At 31.6% G+C, this 14,820-nt stretch overlaps 1 protein-coding gene across 2 annotated transcripts in view; it reads right to left on the minus strand.

The window, feature by feature from the left end:
- The window catches only part of SPAG16 (sperm associated antigen 16), a 1,017,964-nt gene that overhangs the window by 247,247 nt on the left and 755,897 nt on the right, over nt 1–14,820 (minus strand). For both annotated transcript variants that reach the window (XM_049614974.1, XM_049614973.1), the window contains one exon: nt 7,420–7,546. In XM_049614974.1, coding sequence (XP_049470931.1) covers nt 7,420–7,546 — 127 coding nt within the window. The remainder of the gene's footprint in view (nt 1–7,419; nt 7,547–14,820) is intronic.

A 14,820-nucleotide genomic window follows, 5' to 3' on the forward strand; every position in this document is an offset into this window, starting at 1 on the left:
TAAGTCACCTATCCAAACCTTTCATTTTAGAGATAATAAAGTTGAGGTCAACAAAGATTAAGTGTCCTGTTCAATTTCATGTTACAAATCATAGATGAATATAACTTTTTAGAGCCTCATCTTGGGTTGGGCTTGACTCAAATGGTCTTTTCTGACTTATAAGATGGCAATGATTTCTAGACTTTTCTAAAAATCAATCCTAATTCAAGTATCTGTGAGTACTGGTGATATGAAAGCATTATTTTTAAAACTATGAACACAATTCCATAAGGGAGTCTTCATAATTTGTGCAATGATGTTGTCATTCGATTAAGAATACAACCTTCCAAACATAATATCTGAAAGAAAAAGACTTTGTAACATGTATAAATTCTACTATACTTTGAAAAAGCCACTAAGTTTTATTTATATTAATCTTTCATAATTTATGTAATTCAAATGCTAATTTTATCTCAGAATTTATGATCCATGTTGGGGATGATAATCTAGTACTTAGCAACTGCTATGGCATTGCCATCAACTGGTCAGAATGGATGGTACACTAATCAGAACAGTTCATGACTATAACACTTTGTACAACTATGAATGTTCTCCCTGAATAAATGTATCTTTGGTCAAGATGACTTTAATTAGAGTTTTCAAGGAATTCCCACTATTATCAGCATGTTATTTTCCATACTTGCTCTAGGGTAAATAAAATTGCTTCTAACATAGGACATTGCATGAAAAAAAACAAAGAGAAAAAATAGGTTGTTTTTTTTCTGCAGATGAACTGTAACCAGTCTCTATGAATCTCTAAAATTTTTATTTACAATCTCCTAGAGCTAAAAATGAAATGAAATGAAATTCAGGCTCTCACAGGACTGTACCAACATGTGTAGTTATTACTATGTATGCTTAATTAAAGCTCTCAAAACCCTTTAAAATGGGAGAAATGGAACCAAACTCAGAGTGTTGTGATGGTTAAAAGAGAAAGCACCTTGTTCAGTTCCTACAGCATAGTATGCTTCATTCCAGGCATTAATCATACACTTGGGTCTCAAGGGATATACACAATCTGATTTCCTTCAGTTCTTCCAGTTCCTTTTTCCTTCAGAGAAGCCCATATTCTACTTATGCGCAAAATAGGTTTGTATACACAACAGAGCCACGCAAACAGGGAAGGAAATAATGGGATTATAAATAATTGAGTAGAGTCATCTGGTCACTTCTTCTCTCATAGTTTATCCTCTTTCCTTGTGGCTTTCCTTCTGCGGGAAATTGACATGGTAGAATGGGCTTCCTCTTAGGAAGAGCAACTTAGGTTAACTGCCTTATGCCTTAGAGATTAAGTTAGCTTGGTTTCTTCCATTCTTATTTCAGTTTTTAATCAGTCCAGGATTTAATAAATGGCAGAAAGAGAGGCCCTGCAAGTACTCACATAATCCAGCCCTGCCTGATTACTCCGAAAAGAGTTAATATTGAAGTGTGGGGTTGGAGTTCTGAATCCCATTAGGAAGCTACAGGCACTTAAAATACTCTGTTGTGCATAAGACACATCAGAAACCTGGCAGATTATTAGGTTATTAACACTAGGTTATTTTTCTGGGGAGATTCCCTTTGTTGTTGTTGTTTCTTTCAGAGACCACAAATTGACAACTGGTGACAAGATTCTATGTCTTAGTCAGCTTTGAGCCAAACACTGCCAAGTGGTCATTAGTGGAATTATTTCACTGTCCATAGCAAATGAATCATTTCTCTAACAATATCGTATATCAGTATGAAACCAAATACTGTTAGTAAAGTGAGAGGCAGAATAATATAAAGTTTAAGTTTTAGTTCCTGGAATCAGACCTGCCAGATTTGAAATCTGACTCTATTTGATCAGCTAGGTGTCACTGGGCTTGTTCTTAACTTCTTTATGTCCCAGCTTCCTCACCTGGAAAAAAAAGTGGCAGCTACAACAATTTCATTGAATTTAGAGAAGACTAAACAGGTCTTTAGACTCTAGAAGACTAAACATGTGAGCCAACTCAGGTGGTTCAAAAACATTGGTGAAGGGACTTGATCTGGAGGTGTGGGCTTATGTTGCCTCACAACTGAGGTGATACCCTTCTAAGCACTCTACTAAGGCAGTTTTCTCTGTAAAGGGCCGTATATTAAATATTTTAGGCTTCCTAGGCCATATGGTCTCTGTTGCAAATACTCAACTCTGCTCTTATAGTGTGAAATCAGCCTTAGAAAATATGTAACTAAATGGCTGTGGCTGTGTTCCATTAAAACTATATATAAATACAGGCCAAGCTGGCCCATGAACAGTAGTTTGCCAATCTCTGCTCTACCTAGTGTTCTTCTGAACTGCAAGGTTTTTCCAATCTGATTGGTGGATATACAACTATTTTTAGGCTGGGTGATCTCTGTATTTTTCCTGTTCAGTGTTCAGAGAGATTTTCACTTAGTCTGTCAAGTATTGATCCTTATTTAGCTAAAGACAGGAGGGGATCTTCTGCAAATCTCCAGACCCCTCTTTCTGTGCTGCAGATTCTAACTGGTGTGGTCTCCCTGGACTGCCCACTCTTTCTCCTCAGCTCTGAAAGACTGCCAGTTTTCTCTTTGGTTTCCATCTGTCCTTGAGTATTCTACGGCAGGCATAGGGCTCATCTCATTTACTTTCCATCTCTCAGGTGTTCTTGTCTTTCATTGCCCAGTATTCCATGTCTGAAAACCAGTTTCATATATTTTGTTTTTTCTTAGTTGTTTCAGGTGGTATGGTAAATCTGGTCTTGTTATTCCATCTTGGCTGGAAGTGGAAGTCTCAATAGGTTTTTAATATGTTACATACAAGGAAACTGAGGCTCAGAAATATTTAGAAATTTCACCAAGACCATTTGGCTAGAAAGGAGTGGAGACAAAATTCAAAACCAGGGCTTCTAACTTCTAAGTGAGTGCTTTCTCCACTAGGCTACACTGCTTCCATAAAAAGAAATTAACCACAATCTGTCTTTTAAATACAAAACAATGAACTGTAGCTTTTATGGAAAGAAACCGATAAATCCAATGTGAAACAAAGATTTTGGGGGTTATTTTATTATGTTTGAATAATTTCAGAGGGATCTCATGCTTTTTATGTTTTCCAATGGGGTCATTTTTTCTATTTTAGCATTTATTTGTGGTTCTGCTTATGGAGAATATTAGGATTGCCTCCAAATGAGGAGAAGTCTTGCCCATTTTGATGATCTGATACTGATAAGCTTCCTACTGGAAAGTCCCCAGCTGGCTTAAACTTCAGCTCCTGCTTTTTCTAGGGATGTGACTCTTTTGCAAATATACCAGAATTATCTTTTACAAAGGAGGCACAAATATTGCTACACTACATAAAAACATGATGAAATGAGAGATGTGGACAAGTTTATGTATAAACTCTTACAGTTAGTTTTTATTACTTTCACTATGCAAATTCATTTAACATTTTCTGAAATAGTAATAAATTTTTTATGGTAAAATATATGGCATTTGAATATGCCAAGTGAGAGAGATTATTTAGATAGTGAATATTCACAAAAATATGTAGCATTATATTACCAGGATGCTCTCAGTTTAATGAGAAAGGAACACTTATCCCTTTACAAATACTAATACGCATATAATACGTAGGTATATATACACAGATAATCTGTGCATATCACAAGCAATGTATTTGCAAGTAAAACATTAAGTAAATAATACTATACCACATATAACTCCTCTTTTAAATGTGTGAGAAACTAGTTTTCTACAACAACAGAGAAGCTAAATTCTAGATGATGATTCATGCACCTTTAAATCTTTTTATTTTAATTATATATATAATATTTTATATAACTTCACTTCTTAACATTCTTAACATTATTAAGAAATAACATTATTAATGTTATAATTAACATTATTAAGAAATAACATTATTAATGTTATATTAACATTATAATATAAAACAATATTATTAAGAAATAACATTTAGTTATTTTTAATATTACATGAAAAGGAGGTTTTGACCCTTGTTTCTTTTAAAATTTATTTATTAGTGTTTATACTTTGACTAGAAATCACCTATAGTAGCACACAGCCTTGAGCATCTTACTTGCACACTGATATATTCATACATTTTTCTCACCCCTAATATGAATGGGATGACTTATAAGATCCCTTCCAGCTAAGATGAAACATGGTAGGTGACTGTACTAGGATTTCCTCATTATAGACTATACATCATCCCTTTGAAACACATTAGAACATTGTAAGATAATTATTTCTTCCATTATTTCTATGAGGACACTACATTCAAGGAAGTTAAATTTACTTAATGCCTAAAAAGTGGTGAAGAACTAAGGATCTGAATTATAGTCTATGCTCTTTTCCTACGTGATTGGTTTTCAAAATTTTTACCAATGATATATTTTTAAAATGATACACTAGGAGGAATCTCAGTTTCAAAACAGATCAAGAACTATTTAATTATATATATTTATACATACTTTTATAAATTCAAAATGAAAATATTTACTTATGAGGTTAATAAATAATGAGGCAATTTTGATATGCCTAAAAATTTGAAATCAAACATTATGGACAACAGTTTCAGCCTTTCAATGACCTCTAATCCCATTTATTTCTATACTATGTTGGATTTGCAGTGACAAGAAATTCCTTATTTATAAAGATAAGTCATTGTATTTGGGAACATCTTTTTAAACAGCACACGTCATAATCTCAAGATGCTCTTCAATTAAACTGATCCAGAGACAAGAAATATGATTTGAAATTTTTGTTTATATGATGATTATTTAGAATATCTAACAACTAAATATCTTAGAATGTTATCAATATTTCTACATTTATTATGACATTACATGTATGTTTTCAATATCTTTTCCTTAAGTCCAGGGACATAGCTTAGATAGAGGCAAGAGCCTGTCTCACACTAGTTGAGTCCTAAACATATATAACTGCATGATTTAATTCTGTCACATAATTTTGTCCTAAAAACTTGATTTGGCACAACTTAACTAATGTGAACCCTATGTTTATTGTTTTCAATAGTCTCAATATCCTCTTTTTATCTTTTTGTGGAAAATAATTATCAAAAATGCTTTTATTTGCTAACTGCTAGGCATAATAAGTCAAATTAATGTATATTGTGAGCTTATTAAGTTACATTTGATTTTATCCTCATAGTCCAAATATTTTCACGATATACGTTTATTATACTTTTAATTTAAATAATCTTTTCCTGAATAGATCCATATTAGAAGATATCCATGTGTCCCTGTCCTTATTTTGATTTGTTTTGCTCTTGACTTTACTCTGCTTTCCTCTCTTGATATGAACATAATTTCTGTTTTACTTTGTGATTTTCACCTCTCTGTTCAGAGCCTCATTAGACTGAGAGCTTTGTTTGTTCTCCCCAGTTCTTTCATTTTTTGATATATTTTAACCTTTTTAAATGAAGAATCACTGAAGACTTCTCTTCTACAGAAGCACAAATATCCCATTATTCAATGAGAAAAAGGCTTATGATGCTAATTTCTCAAACACATAGAACTAAAATTAATTATAGTATGTTCCTTGAAGAAATGGTCAAAGGGATGGGAAGGTCAGGTTGAAAATATATTCCTTCAAACTGATGAAGTGTTTTCATTAACAGGGTCCCTACTTTACACTTTTTTGTCTTTTATATTTCTCATTGTATTGCCCTTGATTCTTATGCTTTTCTTAATTTTAGTTTATAATCAAGAGTATAGCAATCATGGAGAGAAAAACTAGGTTTGTTGTAGCAAGCACTTTAAGATGATATTGACTTGTAAGAAAGTAAGACAGGTACTGACGTTTATTTAAATCAGTTCTGCATGACTATGCATAGAAAAGAGATTTGAGTTGATGACAAGGACAGTAGAAAACAGGTAGAAACATATTTAACATTGACAATAAAATCCATATCTCTTATTAGTTGTGTAGCATTTCAAAATACCCTTTACCTTCTATTATTAGCAAATACAGCTAAAAGATTTGAGATTTCAGAATTCAAAATTCAAGGACATGAATCCTTAGATTCTTGCTTGAAACAATAAAAAGTTGTTTAAGGATATAAAAATGTTTATTAAAACTAAGTTAAAGTTCCTTTAGACCTATGATGTCAATGCAGACTCTGTATAGTGAAAAATACAATTTGAAACCTTAGTAGGCCTTCACATTACAAAATAAAATTCTCATAGTTGGGATGTTTTACTCTAAACAATGTTTTCTTTTTTAAATTAAATGGCTTAATGTCAAGAACATTACTAAAAACATTTTAAAAAAACATTGTTAATATGGTTCATATGCCAATCTGTAATGGGAACACAATCTAAAGTTTGTTAAGACAAACTTACTGAATTCTAAGATTTAGATATGTAATGGCAATATCATAAAACCAGTCTTATGAAACACACAATTGTCTTATGGCTCTAGGTTGCTTCTAGTATCTACATACTTTCTGGACTACAGAATTAGTATGCACTATTTTAAAATAAAACATTATTATTTCCCATACATATTCTATCTTTATTTCTTCTCTAAAATTACCATCTCTATAACTGTGATCTACTACAAATAAATATCAAAGATTTTAAAAACTCACAAAATTTTAAAAAGCTTAAAACATGTATCATACTAGCAGAGGAATGTTATGTTATCTAATAATAGATACACATTATTTAGTATAAGCTATCATTAAAGATACAAATGAAACTATAATTTTAATCTTTTAAATAGATAACTGGAAATATTGTGTGATTTTTAACATCAGTTGATACACGATTCATCAGCAGCAAGTGTAAAATATTTTATCTGAATGACAGTGTTTGTATTATTGCAGAAAAAATGCTGAACACAATCAAATAATAATATTACAATTATTATCACTTATAATATGTATTGTCACACATAAATGCAACAATAAAACACATGTACATTTCAAATTAATTATAACATTAAGAGAATATAGGGTAATTTATTAATTATAAGACAGAAATATTCCATTAAACATGTTTTAAATTCAGTTTTGCTAAACTTTTGTTCTTCTCTATGCTTAGCCATTTTACCTTCAAAAAACCCAATTACTTACCTTGGATGGTGATTCTAAAGGATCTGGCCTCCAAATTTTTCATGACACTGTTAGGAACTTCTGTTATCTATATTAGTACATACTTATCTCCTCTATTATTTCTTCCTTTATATTTATGATAAATACAATACTTTTATGATGTTATATGATAATACACATAAAATATATTCTCATACAATATTAAGAACAAAAATTTACATAAGAGGAAACATAATAAAAGTCAGGTGGAAACAGAAAATAGTTTCAGAACCAATGCTGAAGTTGTTAGCTTGGTCACAAATGGTAAACAAAAAAGATCCTACCTGATGAATCAAAGTTCACCTCATTGCCAGGACTTGGACCTACATCAATGGATACAATTGGTAAGAGCTTCCGAAAGTCCCACAGTTTTATTACTCCACAGGCATCACAGGATGCTATCATATGACCCTTTAAAGTAAAAAAAAAAAAAAAGAGAGAGAGAGAGAAATGTACATACATACATATATATATTACACACACACACATACACGCGCACACACACACACACACACACCCACACACATATATATAGTAACAATCAAAAAAGGAAGATTGTCTTATTTTTCTAAGTTTATATATTTTTAGAGAGAGGGGAGAGAGAATCCAAAGCTGCCTCCACAGAGCCTGATGCAGGGCTTGAATTCATAAACAGTGAGATCATGACATGAGCCAAAATCAAGAGTAGGGCACTTAACCAACTGAGCCACCCAGTAGCCCCAACATTTGTGTTATAATTTTATTAAATCCATAAGGATACACACCTCTAAACTAAAAAGTGTTCATTATATTTTTGTATTAAATATAATAAAATTTTATTAAAAAAATTTAAATATATAAATTCCTACAGTAAATTTTGGAATATGATTTTTCAGGAAATCATTTTGATTATTTAATCATATTAATTAAATAAATGTCATGTATATGGTATGTGCTATCTACACATAAAAACTATATATATGAGAATATTGCACTAAAAGTGCACCTCAGTCTATATGCTTGCAATTAGTTAGCATTGATGATTTATACTTCAGATAGGGTAAAAATAAAAACAGAGATAGAAAACTAATAGAAACAAGGAAAGAAGGGTTTTTATCATGGTGCGTAGAAGCATTGGGACCAGGTGAAATTGATAGCAGGGAAGCAGTACATATTGTGATCTCTGAGACAAAATTATTAGAAACACTTGGGGCTATTTTGGTAACATAAATGGGATAAGGAAGAAAATAACTGGATAAAGGGGATGGAAAACAAAAGGCAGGGTGAATGGATCCAAGTGTAATGGAAATAGGAGTGGATATTTTCCCAGCATAGAAGTACCAGCTAGGATACATCAGTTTGAAGTTCAAGGTCTGTCTACACCCTTTCTCAAGAGATGTTTATTGAGCATACACTTCATGTCAGATACTGGGATATAGTGATGAGTAACAGGGGTCTTTGCTGTCCAGCAGTTCGTAACCTTTACTCATTCTCATCATAGCATCATTTAATTTTGGTATCCAGTGACCAATTGAAAAGAACCCAGATTATGGGCCATATCAGGCTCATACATAATGTTTATGATAAGTGATTATACTTTATATTATTTTGAATTTGATATATACTTTCCCTTTCAGCTCCAGATTCTCTCTTTTTTTTTTTTTTTTTTTTTTTTTTTAAGTTTTTTTTTTTAAGAGAGAGAGAATCTTAAACAGACTCCATGCTCAGTGTGGAGCCCCACCCAGGGCTTGATCCCACAACCTTGGGATCATGATCTGAGCCGAAATCAGGAACCAGATGGTCAACCTACTGAGCTACCCAGGCACCCCTCTAGCTTAGTTATTTTTAATGTCAAGTCAAAAATCATTTTCTCACCTTTTTCCTTAATATTCTAAAATGTTAAAGATAATAACTTGAGTATTGTACAATTCTCCTTACTATTTTGAACTAGTTCACACCATTGTTTTTCTCATTTATTCTTGATTTTTATCTTTTCTGGGGGAAAAAATGTACATCTTGTATGACAGTCCAAATGGAATCTTTGTTTTTCCCTAAACATACCAGCAACGTAACAAATGCCATCAGTTTTAAAATTCTATGACTGTTGTCACTAGCAAAGCAATACAACTTTGTCCCCAGCCTAATAAATGGGATATTTAATCTTTTTTATGACTTAAAAGGAACATGGAGAACTTGGAATGTTTTCAAATATGTAAACATATTTTGTAGGAATTGTGAACAATCAGTGAATTTAATTTTCAGAAAAGATTAGTTCTCAGAATTAGCAGGGAATATTAATGCTAGAAATTAGAAAGAACCCTTTCCAGATATAAGGGTTTTCAAATATCTTTCAGAGGTGACAGAATGAAATCTTTTTTTCAACTGTGAGAACAGAATAGATAAATTTTAATCATAATTTGATTTGGAGGCACTTCTTACTAATGGCAGGGTAGAGAGTTGTGCTTTTCTTGTCTAGATTGTATGAACTAAAGAAAATCTTAAAGTGTGGTTTGTATCACTAAGTATAAAAATGTGAGGAAATACACTAAAAATAAAAAGTTTCCATCATTTTGGGGGATGAAAATGAGAGTTTCAATAGTCTCAGTATTTTTACATTTAACTGTTACTGTTGCCAAATGATTGGTCCTTAACAGTTTGATAATATTAAAATAATGAGTCAATACTTGTTAAACATTTAATGAATCAAGTACTATACTAAAAGATTTATTAATAAATAGTACATATTTAAACCATTTTTAGTAATATCATTTAGGCAAATCTCTACATTTCCCAAGGCACTTAGAAGTCAGGATAAAGTATACACTACAGTAAAAAGAAAATGTAATGACTTATTAAGTGACAGAAATAAATTTGTGTTCAGATTCCATAACTAAGGGATTCTGAGAGATTCTTGGTCACAAAAGAAAAATTTAGCTATAATTCCATTAGCCAGTGAGGCAGACGCAGTGCTTGCCATAATGCCAGGAGCATAGCAGAATTCAAAAAATATTTAATTTTTGGAGCTTACCTAGAAGTTTTATTTTAGTCCAAGTCCTTCACTAGCAGTCTCAAGACAAATATTAGTTCTGGGGTACGTGGATGGCTTAGTTGGTTAAACATCCGACTCCTGATTTTAGCTCCCGCCACGATCTCACATTTTGTGACTTTGAGCCTCGCACAGAGCTCCATTCTGATGGTGCACAGCCTGCTTGGGATTCTCTCTCTCCCCCTCCTCCACACCCTCTCTTTCTTACACATGTGATCTCTCTCTCTCTCTCAAGAATAAATAAACATTAAAAAAAGATAAATATTAGTTCTAACCTAATGGATCTGAATCACTTAGATAAAAGGAAGAGATAAAAGATGCAGAGAATCCAGAGCCAAAACTTGGGGATTATCTTTAAGACCTGATGTCCCTCCTCCTCCTATCTCAGGAGAATGAGGCCCATCTGCCAACCTCCTTCTATGATGTAGAAGAATATACTAAAATACTGCCAATCCAAACTGCATAGTGTGCTTTGAGGGAGAAGTGTGAGAAAGGGATTACTTGACAACCTGGGGGACAAAGCAGACATTTTATCCAGAATTTATGTCAGGTAAGAAAACAAAGGGAAGCTATAGTTAGGCACTTAACCTAAACAAAGAAAGATCATGTACATAGAAAAAGTTTTTTGCAGAGAGGTGGAATTGTAGGACAAACTTAAAGAAAGTAAAGACTCAAGGATTTTGTGAACCTTTCTAAAATAGAATTCTGATTGCCATCAGTACCGGTACTGATACTCGAGAGGTTACTCAAAAACACTTCAGATCCAGGGATAAGGCGGTTTTTGTGACACTGAATCCCCAGGACCTAGCATAATTCCTGCAACATGTTTGGCATGTGATCTTGAATAAATCACTGAATGAATGAATATAAAGGGAATAGAGAGCAATCAATGTTGACTGTATGTAATTTAAAAGGATTTTTCCCCCAAATACAGAAATGTTAAATGACCTGAAACTCAGAAAAAAAAAAGTTTCTGTGATCACAGATTCAAATAGTTAAATAAAGCAAGTAGAATTTAGCAAAGTGCACAAAACATGTAGTTGAAGTAAAAGCGAAGAGTCACGACTCCTGACTCCCTGTTAAAGCCTTTCTATCTCAACCTTAAAGATCTTATAGTGAGAAAAGCCGTATAGACATAGTTAATTATAAGTTAGAGTACAGCAACATAAAATCAAACTAGCCTCATCTAGACTGCTGGAAACATCCTGGAGAACATTTAGCATATGTATTGAGGACCACGAGTATTCACACTTTTGAAACTTTTCATACCTCTGAAATTTATTATAAAATTAGAAAAGAATAAGATGAAAATGAAAGTAGCACTATTTATAAGTAATAATTAATATAAAATAATTAATTTAATTAATTAATAATATAATTATAATTATATATAATTATATATTTAATAATATATTATTATAATTAATAATAAATGATTTAACATATAATATATATAAATATATATTTATATATTTAATTTATTTAATTTATTTATTATATATATATAATTTTTATATATTTATATATATTTATATATTTATATATTATATATTATATTTATATATTATTTATATATCAATATATTTCTATATATTGATATATTATATATTGATATACTATATATTTTTATATATTTATATATAAAATTATATATATTATATAAATTATATATAAATATATTAATTTATTTTATTTAATATATAAATATTATATAAACATATATAATATAAATATAATATAAATATATATTTCATATATAATATATTTAATAATATATATAATTATAATTAATAATAATTAAATAATTTAATTACTAATTGCATAATTAAATAATTAATATAAAATATATTTATAAAATAAATATAAATTAATAAATAAGTAAAATGGAAACAAGTGAAACTTCTAATAATCTAATATGGAAGAAATGAATCTTGAGCTGCTGTGGATCCAGAAAACTGCTAGAGGCAACTTTCATGCAAACGACACCAACAACAGCAAGAAGACAAGCAGACTGCAGTGCTATCTGTCTCCACAGAGGTTCCAAGCATATTTATATATAAAACAAAGAGAGGAAAGGAGAAAACGGGATGCTAATGAAGTCATTTCTAATTTAAATGAATTATTAAAAATTATTTTCATAAACCAATAGTGTTCCTTAATATAAAGATATTTTATAGCTTCATATAACTTTCAAAAACAATTTTCTAAGCTTAGGCATTAACATCATTTGGGGTTAAGAGGCTATTTTTGAGGTAGGGTAAGAAATGTCACACAGTAATAAAATATTCTATATGAAAGGCTGATTTTTATGTTGTATGTTGGGAGAAGATATAGAAAATCTTAATGTATTGTGGAAAACACAGTCCAATTTGTCCTCTAGATCTTTACTCTGGTGAATCAGTTAAGCAGTTTCTTGGTTCAACTCACTAGATTTTATATATACTTTTATACCTTTATGTTTCTCATTTTCTTTTGGAAAATCAATTTACACAAAAACAATGACACGTAAGTAAGCAAAATATGTTTAGGCCCATAACATTACTTCTTTTCTGCAAAGGTTCTTCAAGGTTGAATAACAGGATATATATATCTGTATCTATATCATCTATATCTATATCATCTGTAGCTATCTATATAACTATATATATATATAACTATATATATAAAGTTTCTTGTTTATACAGTATAATAAAAAGTCAAATGAATGATTATATATCAACTGTGCACACATGAGCACATTGTAAATTCTGTAAGTGAAGGTACTTTGGCTTAGGAGTACATTCCCATGACCTTTAACAGCACATAGTAAATGTTCAATAAATAACTGTAGTATGAAAGAATAAACACCCTGGATGAAATATTATGAAGCCATAATAATAATAATTACAGAAACAATGTAAAACATGAAAAACTTTATGCTCAACTGTGGTTATGTTAATTGAAAATATACAAGAAATATGCATAATTAAGTGAAGATACATATTTATGAAAAGCTACCCTGAGGGGGTGCCTTGGTGGCTCAGTCGGTGAGCATCTGACTCTTGGTTTTGGCTCAGGTCATGGTATCACAATTGGTGGGTCCAAGCCCCACGTCGTGCTCTGTGCTGACAGCAGGGAGCCTGCTTGGGTTTCTCTCTCTCTCTCTCTCTCTCTCTCTCTCTCTCTGTCTCTGTCTCTGTCTCTCTGTCTCTGCCCCTCTCCTGCTGTCTCTCTCTTTCTCTCAAAAATAAGTAAATTAGAATTAAAAAAATTTATAAATAAATCAAAAAAAATCTGCCCCGTATTTTTTTTTTTTGAATCTTTATTATTTTAGGACAGTTTTAGGTTTGTAGTGAAATTGAGAGGAGGATACAGAGGTTTTTCCATTTACACTCTCCAACTCACACACATAGCCTCCCCCACTTACAACATCCACTTTCAAAGTGGTACATTTCTTACAGCTGAAGAACCTACATTAACACATCATAATCACCCAAAGTTCATAATTTATATTATGGTTCACTCTCTGTGTTGTACATTCTATTGCTCTGGGCAAACACACAATAACATGTATCCATCATTGTGGTATCATACGAGATATTTTCATTGCCCTAAATACTCTCTGTGCTCATTCAACCCTCCCACACCACTATCCACTCAACCTCTTGCAATCACCAACCTTTATGCTATCTCCAAAACTTTACCTTTCCCAGAATGTCATTTGGTGGGAATCCTACAGTATTTAGTCTTTTAAGATTGGGTTTTTTCACTTAGTAATATGCATTTAAGTTTCCTCCATGTCTTCTTATGACTTAATAGTTCATTTTTCATAGCTGACTAATATTCCACTATCTGGATGTACCACATTTATTTATCTATTCAACTACTGAAGGACATCTTGGCTGCTCCAAATTTTGGCAATTATGAATAAAGCTGCTATAAACATTTCTGTGCAGGATTTTTTGTAGACATAAGTTTTCATCTCCTTTGGGTAAATATCAAGGAACATCATTGCTGGATAGTATGGTAAGAGTATGTTTACTTTTGTAAGAAACTGTCAAAATGTTTTCCAAAGTGGCTGCACCATTTGGCATTCCCAACAGCATAGAATTAGAGTTCCTGATGCTCCACATCCTCACCAGCATTTGGCTTGTTAAGTGTTCCAGATTTTGGCTACTCTAATTGGTACGTAGTGATCGATCATTTTAATTTGCATCCCCTTCATGAAATATGATATGGAGCGTCCCTACATATGCTTATTTGCCATCTGTATATCTTCTTTTGTGAGGGATCTGTTAAGATTTCTCACCCATTTTTTTAATCAGGTTCATTATTTTCTTATTGCTGAGTTTTAAGAATTCTTTATATACTTTGGAGTCTTTTATCAGATGTTCTTTGCAAATATTTTCTCCCCATATGTGGCTTATCATCTCATTTTATTGACACTGTCTTTCACAGATCAAAAGTTTTTAATCTTAATGAAATCTGGCTTATCAACTAATTCTTTCATGGATCATGCTTTTGGAGTTGTATCTACAAAGGCACTGCCATACCCTAGATCATTAGGGTTTTTTCCTAAGTTATGATTATAGGGGCTTTATAGTTTATCATTTAGGTCTGTGATCCATTTGACTTAATTTTTGTGAAAGGTGTAAAGTCTACATTCGTTTTTTTTTTTTCA

Source organism: Panthera uncia (genome assembly GCF_023721935.1).
Source record: "Panthera uncia isolate 11264 chromosome C1 unlocalized genomic scaffold, Puncia_PCG_1.0 HiC_scaffold_3, whole genome shotgun sequence".
In the NCBI taxonomy this organism is placed as follows: Eukaryota; Metazoa; Chordata; class Mammalia; order Carnivora; family Felidae; genus Panthera; species Panthera uncia.